The sequence below is a fragment of the Eumetopias jubatus genome, unplaced genomic scaffold (assembly GCF_037043125.1).
Source record: "Eumetopias jubatus isolate StellerSeaLion01/CBP00866 unplaced genomic scaffold, mEumJub1_p1.0 scaffold_1, whole genome shotgun sequence".
Taxonomy (NCBI): Eukaryota; Metazoa; Chordata; class Mammalia; order Carnivora; family Otariidae; genus Eumetopias; species Eumetopias jubatus.
Genome location: NW_028274807.1, coordinates 180,891,663 through 180,910,048, shown reverse-complemented (window position 1 = coordinate 180,910,048; position 18,386 = coordinate 180,891,663). Strand labels below are relative to the sequence as shown.

Genomic DNA, 18,386 nt, shown 5'->3' with positions numbered 1-18,386 from the left:
TGTTGTCTTTAACAGAATTCTAGTTCTTCTCTTATTCTGATGTTTCTTGTATAACGCTTGACTGGACACTTTTTGGAAGCAGTGTTCCACTTGTTTATGGGTTGTAGTGGAGGACAAACTTAGGGTTAAAGTCAAGTCCCTGATATTTCATAGCTGTTAAAACTTAAGATAAAGTGCCCCTTTCTTCATCCATAGAAAGGTGGTGATAATAGTGTTGTTCTAAAGGTTGATGTGATGCTTAATGCCCTTGCAAAGATCATAAGTGCTCCTTTAATGTTAGTATTTGCATTCCAGTGGCTGTAAGCTCCCTATGGGCAGTCGCCATGCCATTTTTTCCCTTCCTATTCTTTCTGTCCTCAAAACCAGCAGTGTTGAGTTTGGGGTCCTTGAAAACTATTAGCTGTGAATGAGTGAGCAAATGCATTGTTCCTCTTCTCTTTTGTTTTCTTTAAATATTTTTTATTGTTACATTAATCACCATACATTACATCATTAGTTTTTGATGTAGTGTTCCATGATTCATTGTTTGTGCATAACACCCAGTGCTCCACGCAGAACGTGCCCTCTTTAATACCCATCACCGGGCTAACCCATCTCCCCTCCCCTCTAGAAACCTCAGTTTGTTTTTCAGAGTCCATCATCTCTCATGGTTTGTCTCACCCTCCGATTTCCCCCCCTTTGTTCTTCCCCTCCTATCTTTTTTGTTCTTAACATATATTGCATTATTTGTTTCAGAGGTACAGATCTGTGATTCAACAGCCTTGCACAATTCACAGTGCTCACCATAGCACATACCCTCCCCAATGTCTATTACCCAGCCACCCCATCCCTCCCACCCCACCCCCACTCCAGCAACCCTCAGTTTGTTTCCTAAGATTAAGAATTCCTCATATCAGTGAGGTCATATGATACATCTATTTCTCTGATTGACTTATTTCACTCAGCATGACACCCTCCAGTTCCATCCACATCATTGCAAATGGCAAGATCTCATTCCTTTTGATGGCTGCATAATATTCCATTGTGTATATATATATACCACTTCTTCTTTATCCATTCATCTGTTGATGGATATCTTGGCTCTTTCCACAGTTTGGCTATTGTGGACATTGCTGCTATAAACATCGGGGTGCATGTACCCCTTCGGACCCCTACATTTGTATCTTTGGGGTAAATACCCAGTAGTGCAATTGCTGGATCGTATGGTAGCTCTATTTTCAAATTGGATGTCTTCTTTGGAAAAATGTCTGTTCATGTCTTCTGCCCATTTCTTGATTGGATCATTTGTTCTTTGGGTGTTGAGTTGGATAAGTTCTTTATAGATTTTGGATACTAGCCCTTTATCTGATATGTCATTTGCAAATATCTTCTCCCATTCTGTCGGTTGTCTTTTGGTTTTGTTGACTGTTTCTTTTGCTGTGCAAATTTTTTATCTTGATAAAATCCCAATAGTGCATTTTTGCCCTTGCTTCCCTTGCCTTTGGCGATGTTTCTAGGAAGAAGTTGCTGTGGCTGAGGTCGAAGAGGTTGCTGCCTGTGTTCTCCTTTAGGATTTTGATGGACTCCTGTCTCACGTTTAGGTCTTTCAACCATTTGGAGTCTATTTTTGTGTGTGGTGTAAGGAAATGGTCCAGTTTCATTCTTCTGCATGTGGCTGTCCAGTTTTCCCAACACCATTTGTTGAAGAGACTGTCTTTTTTTCCACTGGACATTCTTTCCTGCTTTGTCAAAGATGAGTTGACCATAGAGTTGAGGGTCCATTTCTGGGCTCTCTATTCTGTTCCATTGATCTATGTGTCTATTTTTGTGCCAGTACCATACTGTCTTGATGATGACAGCTTTGTAATAGAGCTGGAAGTCCAGAATTGTGATGCCGCCAGCTTTGCTTTTCTTTTTCAACATTCCTCTGGCTATTCGGGGTCTTTTCTGGTTCCATACAAATTTTAGGATTATTTGTTCCATTTCTTTGGAAAAAGTGGGTGGTATTTTGATGGGGATTGCATTGAATGTGTAGATTGCTCTAGGTAGCATTGACATCCTCACAATATTTGTTCTTCCAATCCATGAGCATGGAACGTTTTTCCATTTCTTTGTGTCGTCCTCAATTTCTTTCATGAGTATTTTATAGTTTTCTGAGTACAGATCTTTTGCCTCTTTGGTTAGATTTATTCCTAGGTATCTTATGGCTTTGGGTGCAATTGTAAATGGGATTGACTCCTTAATTTCTCTCTTTTCTGTCTTGTTGTTGGTGTATAGGAATGCCGCTGATTTCTGTGCATTGATTTTATATCCTGCCACTTTACTAAATTCCTGTAGGAGTTCTAGGAGTTTTGGGGTGGAGTCTTTTGGGTTTTCCACATAAAGTATCATATCATCCACAAACAGTGAGAGTTTGACTTCCTCTTTGCCGATTTGGATGCCTTTGATTTCTTTTTGTTGTCTGATTGCTGTGGCTAGGACTTCTAATACTATGTTGAAAAGCAGTGGTGATATTGGACATCCCTGCCATATTCCTGACCTTAGGGGGAAAGCTCTCAGTTTGTCCCCATTGAGAATGATATTCACTGTAGGTTTTTCATAGATGGCTTTTATGATATTGAGGTATGTACCCTCTATCCCTACACTCTCAAGAGTTTTGATCAAGAAAGGATGCTGTACTTTGTCAAATGCTTTTTCTGCATCTATTGAGAGGATCATATGATTCTTGTTCTTTCTCTTGTTAATGTATTGTATCACGTTGATTGATTTGCGGATGTTGAACCAACCTTGCAGCCCAAGGATAATTCCCACTTGGTCATGGTGAATAATCCTTTTAATGTACTGTTGGATCCTATTGTCTAGTATTTTGGTGAGAATTTTTACATCCATGTTCATCAAGGATATTGGTCTGTAATTCTCCTTTTCAATGGGGTCTTTTCTGGTTTGGGGATCAAGGTAATGGAGGACTCATAAAACGAGTTTGGAAGTTTTCCTTCCATTTCTATTTTTTGGAACAGTTTCAGAAGAATAGGTATTAATTCTTCTTTAAATGCTTGGTAGAATTCCCCTGGGACGCCATCTGGCCCTGGGCTTTTTTTTGGGGGGAGATTTTTGATGACTGCTTCAATTTCCTTAGTGGTTATAGGTCTGTTCAGGTTTTCCACTTCTTCCTGGTTCAATTTTGGTAGTTGATACATCTCTAGGAATGCATCCATTTCTTCCAGATTATCTAATTTGCTGGCATAGAGTTGCTCATAATGTGTTCTTATAATTGTTTGTATTTCTTTGGTGTTGATTGTGATCTCTCCTCTTTCATTCATGATTTTGTTGATTTGGGTCATTTCTCTTTTCTTTTTGATCAGTCTGGCCAGGGGTTTATCAATCTTGTTAATTCTTTCAAAGAATCAGCTCCTAGTTTCGTTGATCTGTTCTACTATTCTTTTGGCTTCTATTTCGTTGATTTCTGCTCTACTCTTTATTATTTCTCTTCTCCTGCTGGTTTTAGGCTTTATTTGCTGTTCTTTCTCCAGCTCCTTTAGGTGTAGGGTTAGGTTGTGTATTTGAGACCTTTCTTGTTTCTTGAGAAAGGCTTGTATTGCTATATACTTTCCTCTTAGGACTGCCTTTGCTGCATCCCAAAGATTTTGAAGTTATGTTTTCATTTTCATTGGTTTCCATGAATTTTTTTAATTCTTCTTTAATTTCCTGGTTGACCCATTCATTCTTTAGTAGGATGCTTTTTAGTCTCCATGTATTTGAGTTCTTTCCGACTTTCCTCTTGTGATTAAGTTCTACTTTCAAAGCACTGTGGTCTGAAAATATGCAGAGAATGATCCCAATCTTTTGGTACTGGTTGGGACCTGATTTGTGACCTAGGTCGTGATCAGTTCTGGAGAATGTTCCATGGGCAGTAGAGAAGAACCTGTATTCCGTTGCTTTGGGATGGAATGTCTGAATATGTCTGTGAAGTCCATTTGGTCCAGTGTGTCATTTAAAGTCTTTATTTCCTTGTTGATCTTTTGCTTAGATGATCTGTCCATTTCAGTCCAACACCATTTCAGGGTGTTAAAGTCCCCCATTATTATTGTATTGTTGTCGATGTGTTTCTTTGATTTTGTTATTAATTGCCTTATATAATTGGCTGCTTCCATGTTAGGGGCATAGATATTTACAATTGTTAGATCTTCTTGTTGGATAGACCCTTTAAGTAGGATATAGTGTCCTTCTTCATCTCTTATTACAGTCTTTGGTTTAAAATCTTATTTGTCTGATATAGGAATTGCCACCCCAGCTTTCTTTTGGTGTCCATTAGCATGGTAAATGGTTTTCCACCCCCTCACTTTCAATCTGGGGGTGTCTTTGGGTCTAAAATGAGTCTCTTGCAGACAGCATATTGATGGGTCTTGTTTTTTAATCCAATCTGATAGCCTGTGTCTTTTGATTGGGGCATTTAGCCCATTTACATTCAGGGTAACTATTGAAAGGTATGAATTTAGTGCCATTGTATTGCCTGTAAGGTGACTGTGACTGTATATTGTCTGTGTTCCTTTCTGGTCAATGCTGCTTTTAGGCTCTCTCTTTGCTTAGAGGACCCCTTTCAATATTTCTTGGAGGGCTGTTTCCTTTAGTTTTTGTTTGTCCTGGAAGCTTTTTATCTCTCCTTCTATTTTCAATGACAGCCTAGCTGGATATAGTGTTCTTGGCTGCATATTTTTCTCGTTTAGTGCTCTGAAGAGATCATGCCAGTCCTTTCTGGCCTGCCAGGTCTCTGTGGATAGGTCTGTTGGCAATCTAATGTTTCTACCATTATAGGTTACATATCTCTTCTTCCAAGCTGCTTTCAGGATTTTCTCTTTGTCTCTGAGAATCATAAGTTTTACTATTAGATGTCAGGATGTTGACCTATTTTTATTGATTTTGAGAGGGTTTCTCTGTGCTTCCTGGAGTTTGATGCCTGTCTCCTTCCCCACGTTAGGGAAGTTCTCTGCTATAATTTGCTCCAATATACCTTCTGCCCCTCTCTCTCTTTCTTCTTCTTCTGGGATCCCAATTATTTTAATGTTGTTTCATCTTGTCGTATCGCTTATCTCTCGAAATCTGCCCTCGTGATCCAGTAGTTGTTTATCTCTCTTTTTCTCAGCTTCTTTATTTTCCATCATTTGGTCTTCTATATCGCTGATTGTCTCTTCTGCCTCATTTATCCTAGCAGTTAGTGCCCCCATTTTTTATTGCACCTCATTAAGAGCCTTTTTGATTTCGACTTGGTTAGATTTTAGTTCTTTTATTTGTCCAAAAAGGGTTTCTCTAATAACTTTCATGCTTTTTTCAAGCCCAGCTAGTATCTTTAAAGTCATGATTCTGAACTCTAGGTCCGACATTGTACTAACGTCCATATTGAGTAGGTTCCTGGCAGATGTTACTACCTCTTGTTCTTTTGTTGAGCTGATTTTTTTCCGTCTTGTCATTTTGCCCAGAGGAGAACAGATGAATGAGAGATCAAAATGCTAACAGGTTAACAACGTCCCCAGAAAATATACTCTAAACAAATCAGAAATGACCTGAAACCAGGGGAAAAGAAAGGGAAAGAAAGAAAAAAGAAAGAGTAAAAAAAAGATAAGGAAAAAAATAAATATAAACAAAAACTGAACAAGACAAAAAAAACCAGAATATGATCAAATATGATCAGGCTGGTGCATAGATAGTGCCACACACTAGATTTTGGGTGTATTTTGGTCTGTTAGAAGAAAGTGCCTCCCAAAATTTTAAAGAAAGAAGACTTATATATGTACAAAATAAGGGTTGATAGGATGAAGGGATGGAATATGACTGTAAAGATTAAAATTATAAAAAATTTTATAAAAGGAATTGATAAGAAGTTGGTTGAAAAAAGAGGATTTAAAAAAAAGAGAGAAAGATGAAAATTATAAAAAAAATTTTAAAAAGGAATTGATAAGGTGTTTGAAAACAGAAGAGGATTAAAAAAAAAAAGGGAGAGAATGTGATCAGGGAGGAGACTAGAACAAAGCCATACACTAGAGATTTAGGGTATATTTTGATCTGTTAGAAGAAACTGTATCTCAAAATTTTAAAGAGAGAACAACTTATATATATATGCCAAAAATAATGGTAACTACTATGAAGGAATAGAATATGACACTAAAAATGAAAAATAAAAATGTTTTTTTTTTAAAAAAAAGGGATTGATAAGATTTTGGTTGAAAAAGGGAAAAAGAAAAATTAAAAAGAAAAAAGACAGTTAGGGCGCCTGGGTGGCTCAGTCGTTAAGCATCTGCCTTCAGTTCAGGTCATGATCCCTGGGTCCTGGGATCGAGTCGCACATCGGGCTCCCTGCTCAGCCCGAAGCCTGCTTCTCCCTCTCCCACTCCCCGTGCTTGTGTTCCTGCTCTTGCTGTCTCTCTCTGTCAAATAAATAAATAAAATCTTTAAAAAAAAAAGCCAGTTAAAAAAATTAACTTTGAAAGACTAAAGAATCATGGGAAAAAAGCCATGAATTTTATGTGCTGTATTCCCCTAGCGCTGGAGTTCTGCCTTTCTCATTGATGGGTAAACTTGGTCTTGGCTGGCTGTTCTTGCTGATCTTCTGGGGAAGGGGCCTGTTGCTGTGGTTCCCAAATGTCTTTGCCGGAGGCAGAATTGCCCCGCCCTTGTCTGTCCAGGCTAAGTAATCTGCTCGGGTTTGCTCTCGGGAGCTTTTATTCCCTGCAAGCTTTCGGTACGGCTTTGGAGGACCAGAGTGAAAATGGTGGCCTCCCAATCTCCGCCCCGGGGGAGCCGAGAATTCGGGGCCCCACTCCTCAGTGCGCCCCCAGAGAAAAGCGGTCAGTCACTCCCGTCTCCCTGGTCTCCAGCCATACTCTGTGCTCACCTGGCCTGTGACCGAGCGTTTCTATCTTTGACACTTGACTCGGTGTGGAGTCTCCAAACCCAGCAGATCCCTGTGGTGCACTCCTGCACCACTCCTCCCGGGGGAGGAAGAGGAGTCTCCCCGGCTCTGCTGCTTGTTGGGTCCCTGCTGGAGGAGCAGTGGCCCGACTGTGCCACATATCATGGTTTACCGCAACCCTGAGCTGAGATCCCGCACCTCGGCTCTGTCTCTGCAGCCGGCTTCCCCACTCCAATACCTGGGAGTTCTGCCACACTCAGGCACCCCCGGTTTTTCTGTGACCCCGAGGGTCCTGAGACTACACTGTCCCGCGAGGGTTCCACCCCCCGCTTAGCCACTGGAGCGACGTCCCTCAGCAGAGCCGACTTCTGAAAGTTCCAATTTTGTGCTCCGCGGCTCTATCACTTGCTGGGGGGGGGGGCGATGGAGGCCCCCTCCCCCGCCGTCTATCCTCCTGAATATCGCCTCAGATTCACTTCTCCGCACATCCTACCTTCCAGAAAGTGGTCGCTTTTCTGTTCAGAGAGTTGTTGCTATTCTTTTCTTCGATCTCCTGTTGAGTTCATAGGTGTTCAGAATGGTTTGATCCCTATCCAGCTGAATTCCTGAGACCAGACGAAATCCAGGTCTCCTACTCCTCCGCCATCTTGCTGCACCCTTGCATTGTTCCCCTTCTCTTAATGGATGATCTTTCCCAAAGTCTTGACTTCAGTTTCCTTTACCCTTTCCCTTACTGACCTCATTTAATCCCCGAGGACCTTTCGACCTCATACATTTTTTCCAACCATCTTCATGTAGATCACCACCAAATCTCAACTAAAATCAGACTCAGCTTATTGTGACCCCAGATCCAGATTTCCTGTCTTTAAGATAACTCCCAAAATAACATCCTCAAGACATCTCTTTGATACCTTAAATCCCTATGTTTAAAAAAGAACTAGTCTTCTTTCCTTCTCTTATTATTCATTCATATATTTTCATTATATATTTACAATTATGTATATTTATTTATTGTACATGTACATTTAAAATAGCCTCCTATATGAAAATATATGCTTAACCTGTATATTTAATTTATGTATACACATATAAAATATATCTATTATATATTTGTAATACCCTCCAAAGAATTCTACGTGCTTATTTGTTTACAGGCTCTAAGATAATGCCCCCTGCAAATATTATTCATCCTAATTTGTACCTTGAGTTATTAGCTACTTGCCCCACTGAAACCAAAAACAATAATGTTAATTTTTAAAAGACCAGACTCCTTAGCCTGTTAGTAATTTGACTCTTATTTTAATAGAAAACTTTATTTTATGTAAACAATATCAATTTATTATGCAAGCAACATGTAGATACATTTTTATTGTTTAAAAAAAAAGCAACACAGAAGTTTAAACTAAAAGCAAAATCCCCACTCCACCACTGATGTTTGCTTCATTCTTACTATTCTTTACAGAGATGATTTCTATTATCAGTTCACGATAACTCTTTTATAGACATTTTACCTACATTAATGAACACATGCATGCTTGATTTTTCCTTTATATAAGTGCACATTACTGTATTAATGTGAAGCTGGATTTTCCCCTTATTAATATGTCTTGGAGGAGTGCCCATTTAGATCTGCCTCTTCCTGAAGATCTACTGCATAGTATTGCTTCATACAGAAGCAATATTTACACAGATTTTATTGATGAATCCTTAAAAGCTACCTTGCTTTTTATTTCCTATCCCTCTCAGATGCGTAATCTTTTAACTGAATGAGAAAATACATTTCACACTTTTCTCTATTGGCCTCTGTGTGCGTGCTATTCTTGCTATTCCTTCGAGTGAAACTTCTAATTTTCCTCCAAAACCCAGTTCAAATGTGCACTTACACTTGGAGTCCTCTATTGCTAACTCAGGCTTAGAGTGATATCTTTTTGTTTTTAAGGTATCCATGATTTATTGATGGTTTGCTATGTGCTAAGAAATTTGTAAATATTGTGGTTTACTTTTTTATTTTTTTATTATGTTAATCACCATACATTACATCATTAGTTTTTGATGTACTGTTCCATGATTCATTGTTTGCGTATAACACCCAGTGCTCCATGCAAAGAGATTCCCCAATTTTGAGGACAGGGACTGAGGTTTTTATACTCCCACGAGGCTAGCCATAGCATCCTATGTATGGTAGATTCTGAATACATGTATTGTATAAACAAATACATGATTTTTAAAGCTTTTTGTGATCTAACATGTATGCATCGATAGGCTATAAGCACCTTCGAGGTAAAAACATATCTCAGCATGCCTTGACTAATGCAGATATTTTATGATTTGCATGCCAGTGTTATATCAGCTGTACTGCGGATGTGGACAAAGATGGAGTTCTTCCTGTATCGTGTTGTATTAACAGTACCTACCAGTCAGTATAGAAAGCTGTTATAGAGAAATAGGGATGAACCTACCAGGATCTCCAAGAGGATTTTGAATTGAGCTGGATAATCCTAAAGGAAAATAAATTAAAAAGGATTATTCACATGGATATCCATTGTTTTTGTATTTGTTGTTTTCCTTTGTTTTTGTGTGTCCAAAATCCTTTCCCCTTTTTTTTCAGCAAAGAGAACCCCACTTTTCGGTGAAGGACCCACTGCATATAGCTTGAGTGAAATGGCCTTGCCCTTCCTACTCTATGCAGAGTGACATGGGAACCTACGTTCTCCGTTGGTTAGCCACAGCAGTTTGTTGTGGGATGATTACGAGAGTCAGGTTGTACCAGTGAGGATGTCCCCTGTGACTTGAGATAAGCATGCTGGGAGTAGAGGGTTCTCTCCTCTTTTGCAAGGTGGAAAGATAATGTAGGCTTGTGACTGACAGAAGCCCACTTTCCCACCATGGGTAAGAAGTCTGAGAGTAAAGCCTAAATCAGGGCCAAACAGCTGAGAAAAGAAGGTATAGACAGGGCACTTAATTTGTCATTTGGATCTCTTGATTTACTTACTCCTGAAGCTGGTCTACTCATGGACATCCTAGATAAGTAAGTGAGTCTCCAAATTCCCTTTACCTAAGCTAGTTGAATTTGTATGCTTCATAATGGAGAGAGACTCAGAAAATGATATAGAAGGTTTAATTAATTTTAAATATTTCTTCAGACTCTATTTTCTTCCCATCTCTTTTTAGAGGATGTATGGTGATGAAATTCTCTAAATTTAATTGTTTAGTCTCTGCTTTCTAACTCCCAAAATGTTCACAGAATGGAAATGTTTAATTTTGTGAAGGTATGCCAAAAATGATCTACAAAAATGGCTTAAAATTGGAGGCTGGATCTTATGCTAAAATGACTGGTTAGAAATCAAGAAACTGAAATGTGGTTTCTGCTGACCTGGTCTTTTATCAGTTTTATTCAATTTACAACAGTGAGAAGAGGGGACAGGAACTTATATATATTGACTACCTACTCAATTCCACTATTTCATGAAATTTACCCCTTTCATGTAAACATTGTTATCCTGATTTGAAAAATTTTTTAAAAATCCAAATGATTTTCAGAGTTCCAGTCTTGCCTGATGTCCCCTATCTGGTTAAGTTTAATAGATTTAAGATTAGAATCTAGTGGGGTCTGACTTCTAACCTGTCCTTCTCCACTATCTGGAATGCCATAAAATTAGGACAGATGTTGACTCTTTTCTCTGTTCTTAAAGCACATTTCCAACTTTTAGTCAACTGTCTTGACCTTCATGGCTTGGTATTATTGTTTTGGGGAAATAGTAGTCATTTTGGGGGTGAAGTATATTGCTATAGAGAGAGTACAAGATTTGAATTTGGAGACGTGACTTCCAGTCCTGTGATTTTTCCACTACAGAGCATTGTGATTATGTGGCTCAAGCTTTCTAAATCTTGGTTTCCTCTTCCATCAAGTAAAAGATAAGGGCCAATCATCTCTCAGGTCTATGTCAGCACCTTTCTACTGGTAAATGCTTCCCTAGAACCCTGTACTTGTCCTGTTAGAGATCGGATCACCCAATGATGGCTAGATGCAGTAACGTCTTTTTCAACTCAGTATTTCCCAACAGTGAGCCCAGGGTATGGCAAATAGTAGATGATCAATAAGTATTTGTTGAATAAATAGATGAGGGAATGAAGTCTATTCACTTTTGTGTACAGAATACTACTTTTTATTTTGATTTTCCCCCAATTGACCAAGAGAGTGATATTTGAAATACTTCCAGTTTTGCAGGTGAGAGGTAAAAATAGGTTAGTGATAGATTTGAGTACTATAGTGTGCTATACATCAGCATAGATTTTAAAGAGGACTTTCTTTTAATTCAAAGCTCAATATAAGCCAAGAGCTAACTCGAATTTTTAAAATAAATGATATACTTTAAAGTGTAAAATGGTCATTTTAGGTGGCCATTGTAATTCAGCTTTTAAGGCTTGGTAACTAAGCCATCCTGGTGAACCTTCTGTGTGAATGAAGCCTTCCTTAATCGGCTTTTCCTATATTATTTCATCCTGCGAAAGAAAAGCAGTAGCTAAGCCAGAAGCAAGCAGGAAAACAGAAAAAGGAGTCTGTGGCCAAAGCAACAGAATTACTTTTTTTTTTTTTAATTCTTTCACTTGTGTTTGTGAAGGAGAAGGAAGAAACATAATTTTTTGTCTTTGTTTAGACATTGAACAATACAAATCACAAGAACATATATTTTTGACATACTATTTTTTTTCGGTGTTCTTTGGAATTTGGACCCTAATTAAAAAATATGTGTTTCCTAGCCCTTCTTACTGTGAAAATCCTTGGCAATATAAACAGATGCACTGGTTGGCTTTTAATTCTGACACCAGACTGTCTGAAATAATAGCTCTGAGAAAGTGTGAATTCTTTCATTCCTCAAGCTTTAATTATAAGTACTTAATTTGTTTGTCTTTCTATTGCTGACTGTCATACCAATCTGGCTTATCTTTCATCTGGCTAAACATGGTGCACCTCAGAAGCCCCTCATTTTGAAAAGTTTACTGCATGGGAAGATGGAAACAAGCTAAAAGTTTGAGTTATTTTCATCCTTCAGGGCACCTCACTGTAATTTAACAATTATGATATTAAGTGGTATTCTAAAAATTTCGGTAATAGAGGCTTGGAAGATGACAGAATTAGGATCTTGATAAGCAGTTTGGAAACACTGAATATTTCTCATAAAAGTTTGAAAAATGAGCCAAGTTAATAGCTTACTAACTCATCTTGACCTTTCACAGCCAAAGATGTTCTTCATTTTTTGTGTCCACCATTTTTTACCCTTCGAAACCAATTTGCTGTCATAATGTTTTTAGCCACGGGACTGACTGTCATGGTATTGACTGCTGTAATTAGATGAGGTATCACATGGAGCATTAGCGGGAAAAGTCATCAGTTGCTGGGAGTGGGGATATTTTGGAAATATTGCTCGGTCTGATCTTCCTGAATACTGTCATATTCCACTTTTAAAACTTGACTGTGGAGAGATGTGTTTTTGTTTTCTAAGGGCAAAAATAAAATCCAAGAAAGGAAAGTCACTGCTGGAACACATGATAAATATAAGAAAGGCTCATGCTCTTCATCCAATTGGTTTCTTTCCAAGTATTTCTCTGTGTGTACATTTGCATTTTGAGATACTTTCCCCCATTATTGTGGAGCCTAATACGAAAGATGTTTATATCCCCTTTGTAAATATGATGGAAGGAATAAATACAAATAAAATGTATTAGGGATTACAAAGCCCTTTATATTTATTATTTCAGTCCATACAACAATCCTCTAAGTAATTGTCATTATTATCATCCAAAATTCAGAGGTGAAATTGAGATTTAGTGTGGCTAACTAACATACCAAAGTTCCCAGAGCCAGGAAGCTGTGGAGGCTGGGATTTGAACCCAGGAGATCCAGAATATTTAATCACGTCCCTGCTGCTGCTGGACATTAAGATACCAACTGCTTTACACACGTGACCCCATTTAATCCTTCCTAAAACCTATCAATATGGGGAATGTGGACCTGTTTTACAGATGGAAAAACTGAAATTTTGCCAAAGTCATTTGACCCAGCTCGCTCAGTTCATAAGTAGTGGTGATGGACTTAGAACCGAGGTTTTCCTGATTCCAATAAGCTGGTGCTCAAAACCTTCCTTCTAAACTGTATGATAACATTTGTTTAGGGCTTTAGAGGTTTGTTACCTAAATCTAGTAGATAGCACCAAAAAAAAAAAAAAAAAAAATCCTTCACTGTGCAATGACTGAATAAAGTAAGATGCCACTAAGACTTGAAATAAGGGTAAGGGCCAATGATGTATGTTCCCGTTTTTGCCATTTTTCTAACAGTGATGAAAAAGAGTGTTGGGGGGATATGTTTCTCCTTTATACTCCTGAATAGAGGGTAACATGTCTCCAGGAACGGTGGGAAAAATACCTGGGGACACTCTCTTGCTCTTTTTGCATAAATGTCCACATTTTACTTTTTCTCCCTATAAACAGAAAATTTGTTTATGTGGAATTAGATTTTTGAGGATATGAAATTTCAGTATCCCTTAGGTTCCATGACCATGCTGTGGGGCAATAACTTGGACAGCAATGACAGCTTCTAAGTTGTTTCCTGTTTTTCTTGGTCTCATTGCAATCCTTGCCAGAGCTTCCCTCCTTCACTGCTGCTGCATTAGTAATGCAAAATGAAATTCATTGTGCCCATTATATCTGTTAAATGGTTTCCATTTTAACTTGAGAAAAATGTATTGACGTTCATGTGTTTGGCATGGAAAATGTGTGTATCTATCGAAGATAGCAACTTGTCTGTTGGAATTACAGTGCATTATGTATAATGCTGCTTTTAGCCGTGCATGTACATTTCCTGGAATCTTATTGTGTCAGAGCTTGGAAAGTTTACACAAGCATTGGTAATCTAATTTTTGTCTGGTGGGTGGCTGTGGAAATATGGAGTATTTGAAAAAGCAAATGTCTTGGCCATCTGTGTCAGGGACTGGTTTGGTGGCAGGGGTGTCTAGTCAGGTGGGGTAAAAAGCATCCATCAAAAATAAAGGTTTAAAAATATTGTCCCAGGCCGAACCTAAATATTAATTTGCCCAGGAGCAGAAAGATATAACAGTAATCATGACATGGTTTTTACCACATTTGTGGTTATTATTTTTAGGAATTCTAATTGTAAGGTTGAGGAATATGTTTTATCTTTCTCCTGCCTCTCAATGATAATCCTTCTCTAGACTACATTGCTTCCTATGTCTTTTGTCTTCTGCAGACATGAGTCTTTGGCTCATGAGCATCTTGTTAAGGTCTGTTGAGGATTAGGGGCTGTGACACAATTTTCTTGCTGAGTCTTTTTATTGGGGATTTTTCAGTTGGTTTGTCTTGGAGGTCTTTGAAATGTCTCCTATCAAGCAATGATTTTCATTTTTCTTTGTTCTCCTCAAAATTGGGGTTGTATTCTGCTCAACTGTTCCTGGGGTCTAGGTAATGAATTGTATTATTTAATAGGCAAGTGTGAAATTCTTTGTGCAGCAGCTGTACTGTGCTCTGCCTCTCAGAGTTGCTTAAATCCTACTCACTGCACTGCTGCTAAACTGTGATGTAGTTTTGTTTTTTAGCTTTAAGTGCATTTCAGTCATCCATCTAAAGCAGTGTTTCTTAACTTCAGCGCTATTGTCACTTGATGCTGGATAATTCTTTGTTGTGGGGGACTGCTCTGTGCACTGTGAGCTGTGTAGCAGCATCCCTGGCCTCTACCTTCCAGAGGCCAGGAGCACCTTCCCCCAAGGTCTCCAGGTGTTCCTAATGTCCCCTGGGTGTGTGTGTGAAATCACCCCATTTGAGAATCACTGATCTAAGGCAAGGCTGAAAGACAAGGCTGGCGTGATGTAAAGGAATTTCCATAAAAAGCCCTGAACTCAAGCAATGCAATGACAGTGCTGAGAGAGCTTTGTATCTTGGAGGATATGTGGAGGAACTGTATCACACATCCCTGGAGAAAATACTGTAATAATTGTCTATAGTTTCTTAGACTGAGTAACAGAGGAGGTAAGGGTCACCTTTTAACTGCTTTGCTTCTGATCTGCTAATTATCTCCTCACCCCGTGATGCCTTTTATCTCTCCTCTATGCAACTTGACTCACATAAGGAGGATTCTAATTCTTCTCAGATTTTCTACCTTAACTACTTTTCTACCCTAACCTCCCTGCTCTTCCCTTCCCCCTCTGGTTTTCTTTGGCTCAAATGGGAACATGGTGCCCATTTATTTCTTTAATCCACTTCACCACCTGATAATACACCTCTTTGGAGGACGAATTTTAACAAGATGCTTTCTACTCTGTGATGCACTCCAGTAGAGAATTAACGTTCACCATGATGAGCACCCTCTGTTCTGGGATGCCACTGCAGTGTAGATTTATACATTTAACTTTCGTTTAACTTTTTCTCAGTGTCTCCTTGAGTGTTACATCTGTTAAATTTAATGGCAATCTTATGGGCCTGTCAAAAGGGCATCTATGTGCTACTGAAATAGCAATTAAGATAACATGCAAACAAATGAAGTAATCAAACTCATCTGATAACAATATTGAGATTATTCTTTATTTTTTTAAATGCTGTGAAAGCTGGGGAGGTATGCTCACAAATCTATTTGATCAATATATGGGATATAAAAAGACAGGATTGACTGATGAATAAAATGAAACTGACACAAACAGGCTGGCAGCCAGCTGTAAGTCTCTTTAGGGCAAATGCAATTAACTTAGAATAATAGACTCAAAGTTGATGCTTAGAAATGCATTTTTATTAACAATCACAGCCTAAATCATTATGCTCTTATGAATAAGATGCTACTTGTATTTTGTGCATGTGTGTGCATGCATATATAAATACATATACATATGTCTCTGTACGTATATACCCATGCCTCTCACATTCCTATGTGCTCTGTTTACAATTTGGGTGGAAAAGTTGATTTTTAGAATAATGTACTTTAAAAAGGAAATTCATTCATAAATTGTCTCCAGGTCTATAAATTCTGAATATTTTCCCAAATTACATATATAAAAATCATGCTACTTATCTGGTGCTATTAGACATAAAGCCAGTGAGCCCTGGTCCCAGAACTGCTGGTCCTTTGGGGATTTGGAATTGCAATCAGGGATTTACAGATTTCATTTTGAAGAGGAGAAGTCATTACTAGAAACCTAAGCTCATTTCCTCTCCTTTAATAGCTATTTTAAATCATTCATTTAGAAAATACATTAACTATTTAGGGTACTTGCGATGCATTTCTCTTGGCATTAGGTCTGTATTTTTATAAGAATTTTTTTCACTAAAATTATTTCAAAAGAAGAAGAGAATTAGGAAGAAAAAAGACCAAATGACATTTTGGTGATATAAAATTACTTTTGCATAAGATTTTCCTCTCATTGCCTAAGAGGAAGCAACTTAAAACTTCAACAAAATATTACAATATTATTAGCAGACTCTTTTAATGGCATAGAGAAGAAGAAAGGTGGGTGACCCTTAGGAAATTACAAACTGGACCTCGACTATGATTAAGAAATACCACATGGTTGACAGCCTCTTTAAGTGGATTTGTTAATAACTGAAATAGAAAACACTTTTCATTCTGTACTAATACTCAATATTGATTTCAACCTTAACTAACAATTGGGTAATAAAAGGACAAATGATTACAGTAAAGAATAAGTAACTTTGATTTCTACAAAGAATTCTGAATATGGAGTCTTGCATAACACTGCAAACTGTTTTATATATATATATATATATTTTTTCAAATGCAAAATAAAGCTCCCTGAGTTATGTAATTGCTATTCTTCAAAAGGACATCATGAAGGTTGACAATTTAAAATGTACTCTTCCTGTCACCATCCAGTTTTTTTAAATGTCTACTGCTGGTGTTAAAAACAATCTCCGCAGAAGAGGGCTGCCATTGCCAATTTAGGACACTGGCTTTGTTATTAGCGTAGGCATATTAGATCATCCTCTTACTCTTCCTGCCTGCTTTGTTCTTTTGATATGGCAGGGAACTGAAATTGACAACAGCCTACATTTATATAACAATAACTTGCATTGTTAAATATATATGTGTAGATAGACAGAGAGTTCTTTTATTCCCCAAAGATATCAAAGTTCACTACACACCATGAAAAAAACCCACAGAAATATGCAGATGCTTCTAGGGTGAACCATGGCAACTATTTCAAAGCATAAAGTATTGACAGCCTTAGGATTCTAGAATAGTTCATAGTCATTTTTAATTTTTGAAAATTTTCCCCCTTTAGAAAATTTCTGTTTTCTTCAGGAGGAAGAAAAGGATAAAGGTCACACTTTGTTACCGTGTGATAAACCAGAAACAGTTTAGGAAAGCTGGGAACATAGTTGTCTGAGTCTGCATACTTGAAAAACAGTGCTGTTGTAAACACAAGGTCGAGTAGCCTGCTTTGTATTGCAGTCACTGTGGGATCCATTGTATCCATTAAAACCTTACACAGTAAACTTAGAGTGAAGAGTCTGAAGATTGGACAGGCACCCCTAAAAATAGGGTTGCCAAATTTAGCAAATAAAAATACAGGATGCTCAGTTAAATTTGAATTTCAGATAAACAATGTATAAGTTTTAATAGAAATATATCCCATGCAGTATGTAGAACATACTTAATATTAAAAAATTATGTGTTATTTATCTGAAATTTAAATTTAATGAGGCATTCTCTATTTAATCTGGCAATCCTAACTATAAAAGCAAGGCTTTGTGTACTGTTTAGAAAGTAGTTTATGATTGGGGTAAAGAAGGTTTTTAGAGGGAAAAAAAACACAGCATTTTATCTTTTGTTGCATTTAAAACAAGCTTACCAACTCAAGATTTTATAAAACTCTTCCTCCTTATAGAATAGTAATTCATAATATTTGATTTAGACATGACTGCTAAAAAATTTGTGAGTATAGGTCCTGGGCAGAATATTCTTGAACAATATAAGACTCAAGTTATATCATTATAATTGGTGGATACCTGTCTCCCTGACTACCCATGAAGGATAAAGAATTTTTTAAAATTTATTTTCCTGAGAATGAGGTATGGTGCCAAGCAGATGGTAGGAGCTCAATCCACATTGCTTCAGTGAGTTTATTCTTTGACCATTGAATTTATTTTTTCTCCTTTCTTCTAGCCTTTTCGCCTTTTCCTCCTTTTTCACACATAATGATAATTTTTTCTCTACATTATAATTTCTATTTTGAGATATTCCTCAGCATACACAGGGTGAAATGTCATACCATTTTAGTGCTAATGTATAGGCAGCATTTCTCTGGCAGTGTTTCTTACAAGTATTTCTTAGATTAAGTCTGAATGGTTCAGGGTCATTCTCCTGGAGATGGGGAGAATTAGTCAAGTATTTTTTTAACCCCACCAGGAAAGGTATATTATAGAAACATTAAACTTGAGAAATTGATCTATACTCTTGAGCACTTCATATATATTCTTTATT

At 37.7% G+C, this 18,386-nt stretch overlaps 1 protein-coding gene across 2 annotated transcripts in view; it reads right to left on the bottom strand.

Moving 5' to 3' along the window:
• MDFIC2 (MyoD family inhibitor domain containing 2) overlaps positions 1 to 18,386 on the bottom strand; it is a 111,381-nt gene that overhangs the window by 43,180 nt on the left and 49,815 nt on the right. Inside the window, exon 3 of one of the 2 annotated variants that reach the window (XM_088021858.1) lies at positions 9,343 to 9,381. The exons of the other annotated variant lie outside the window; for it this stretch is intronic. Coding sequence (XP_087877984.1) covers positions 9,343 to 9,381 — 39 coding nt within the window. The remainder of the gene's footprint in view (positions 1 to 9,342; positions 9,382 to 18,386) is intronic. 2 annotated transcript variants of the gene reach the window in all.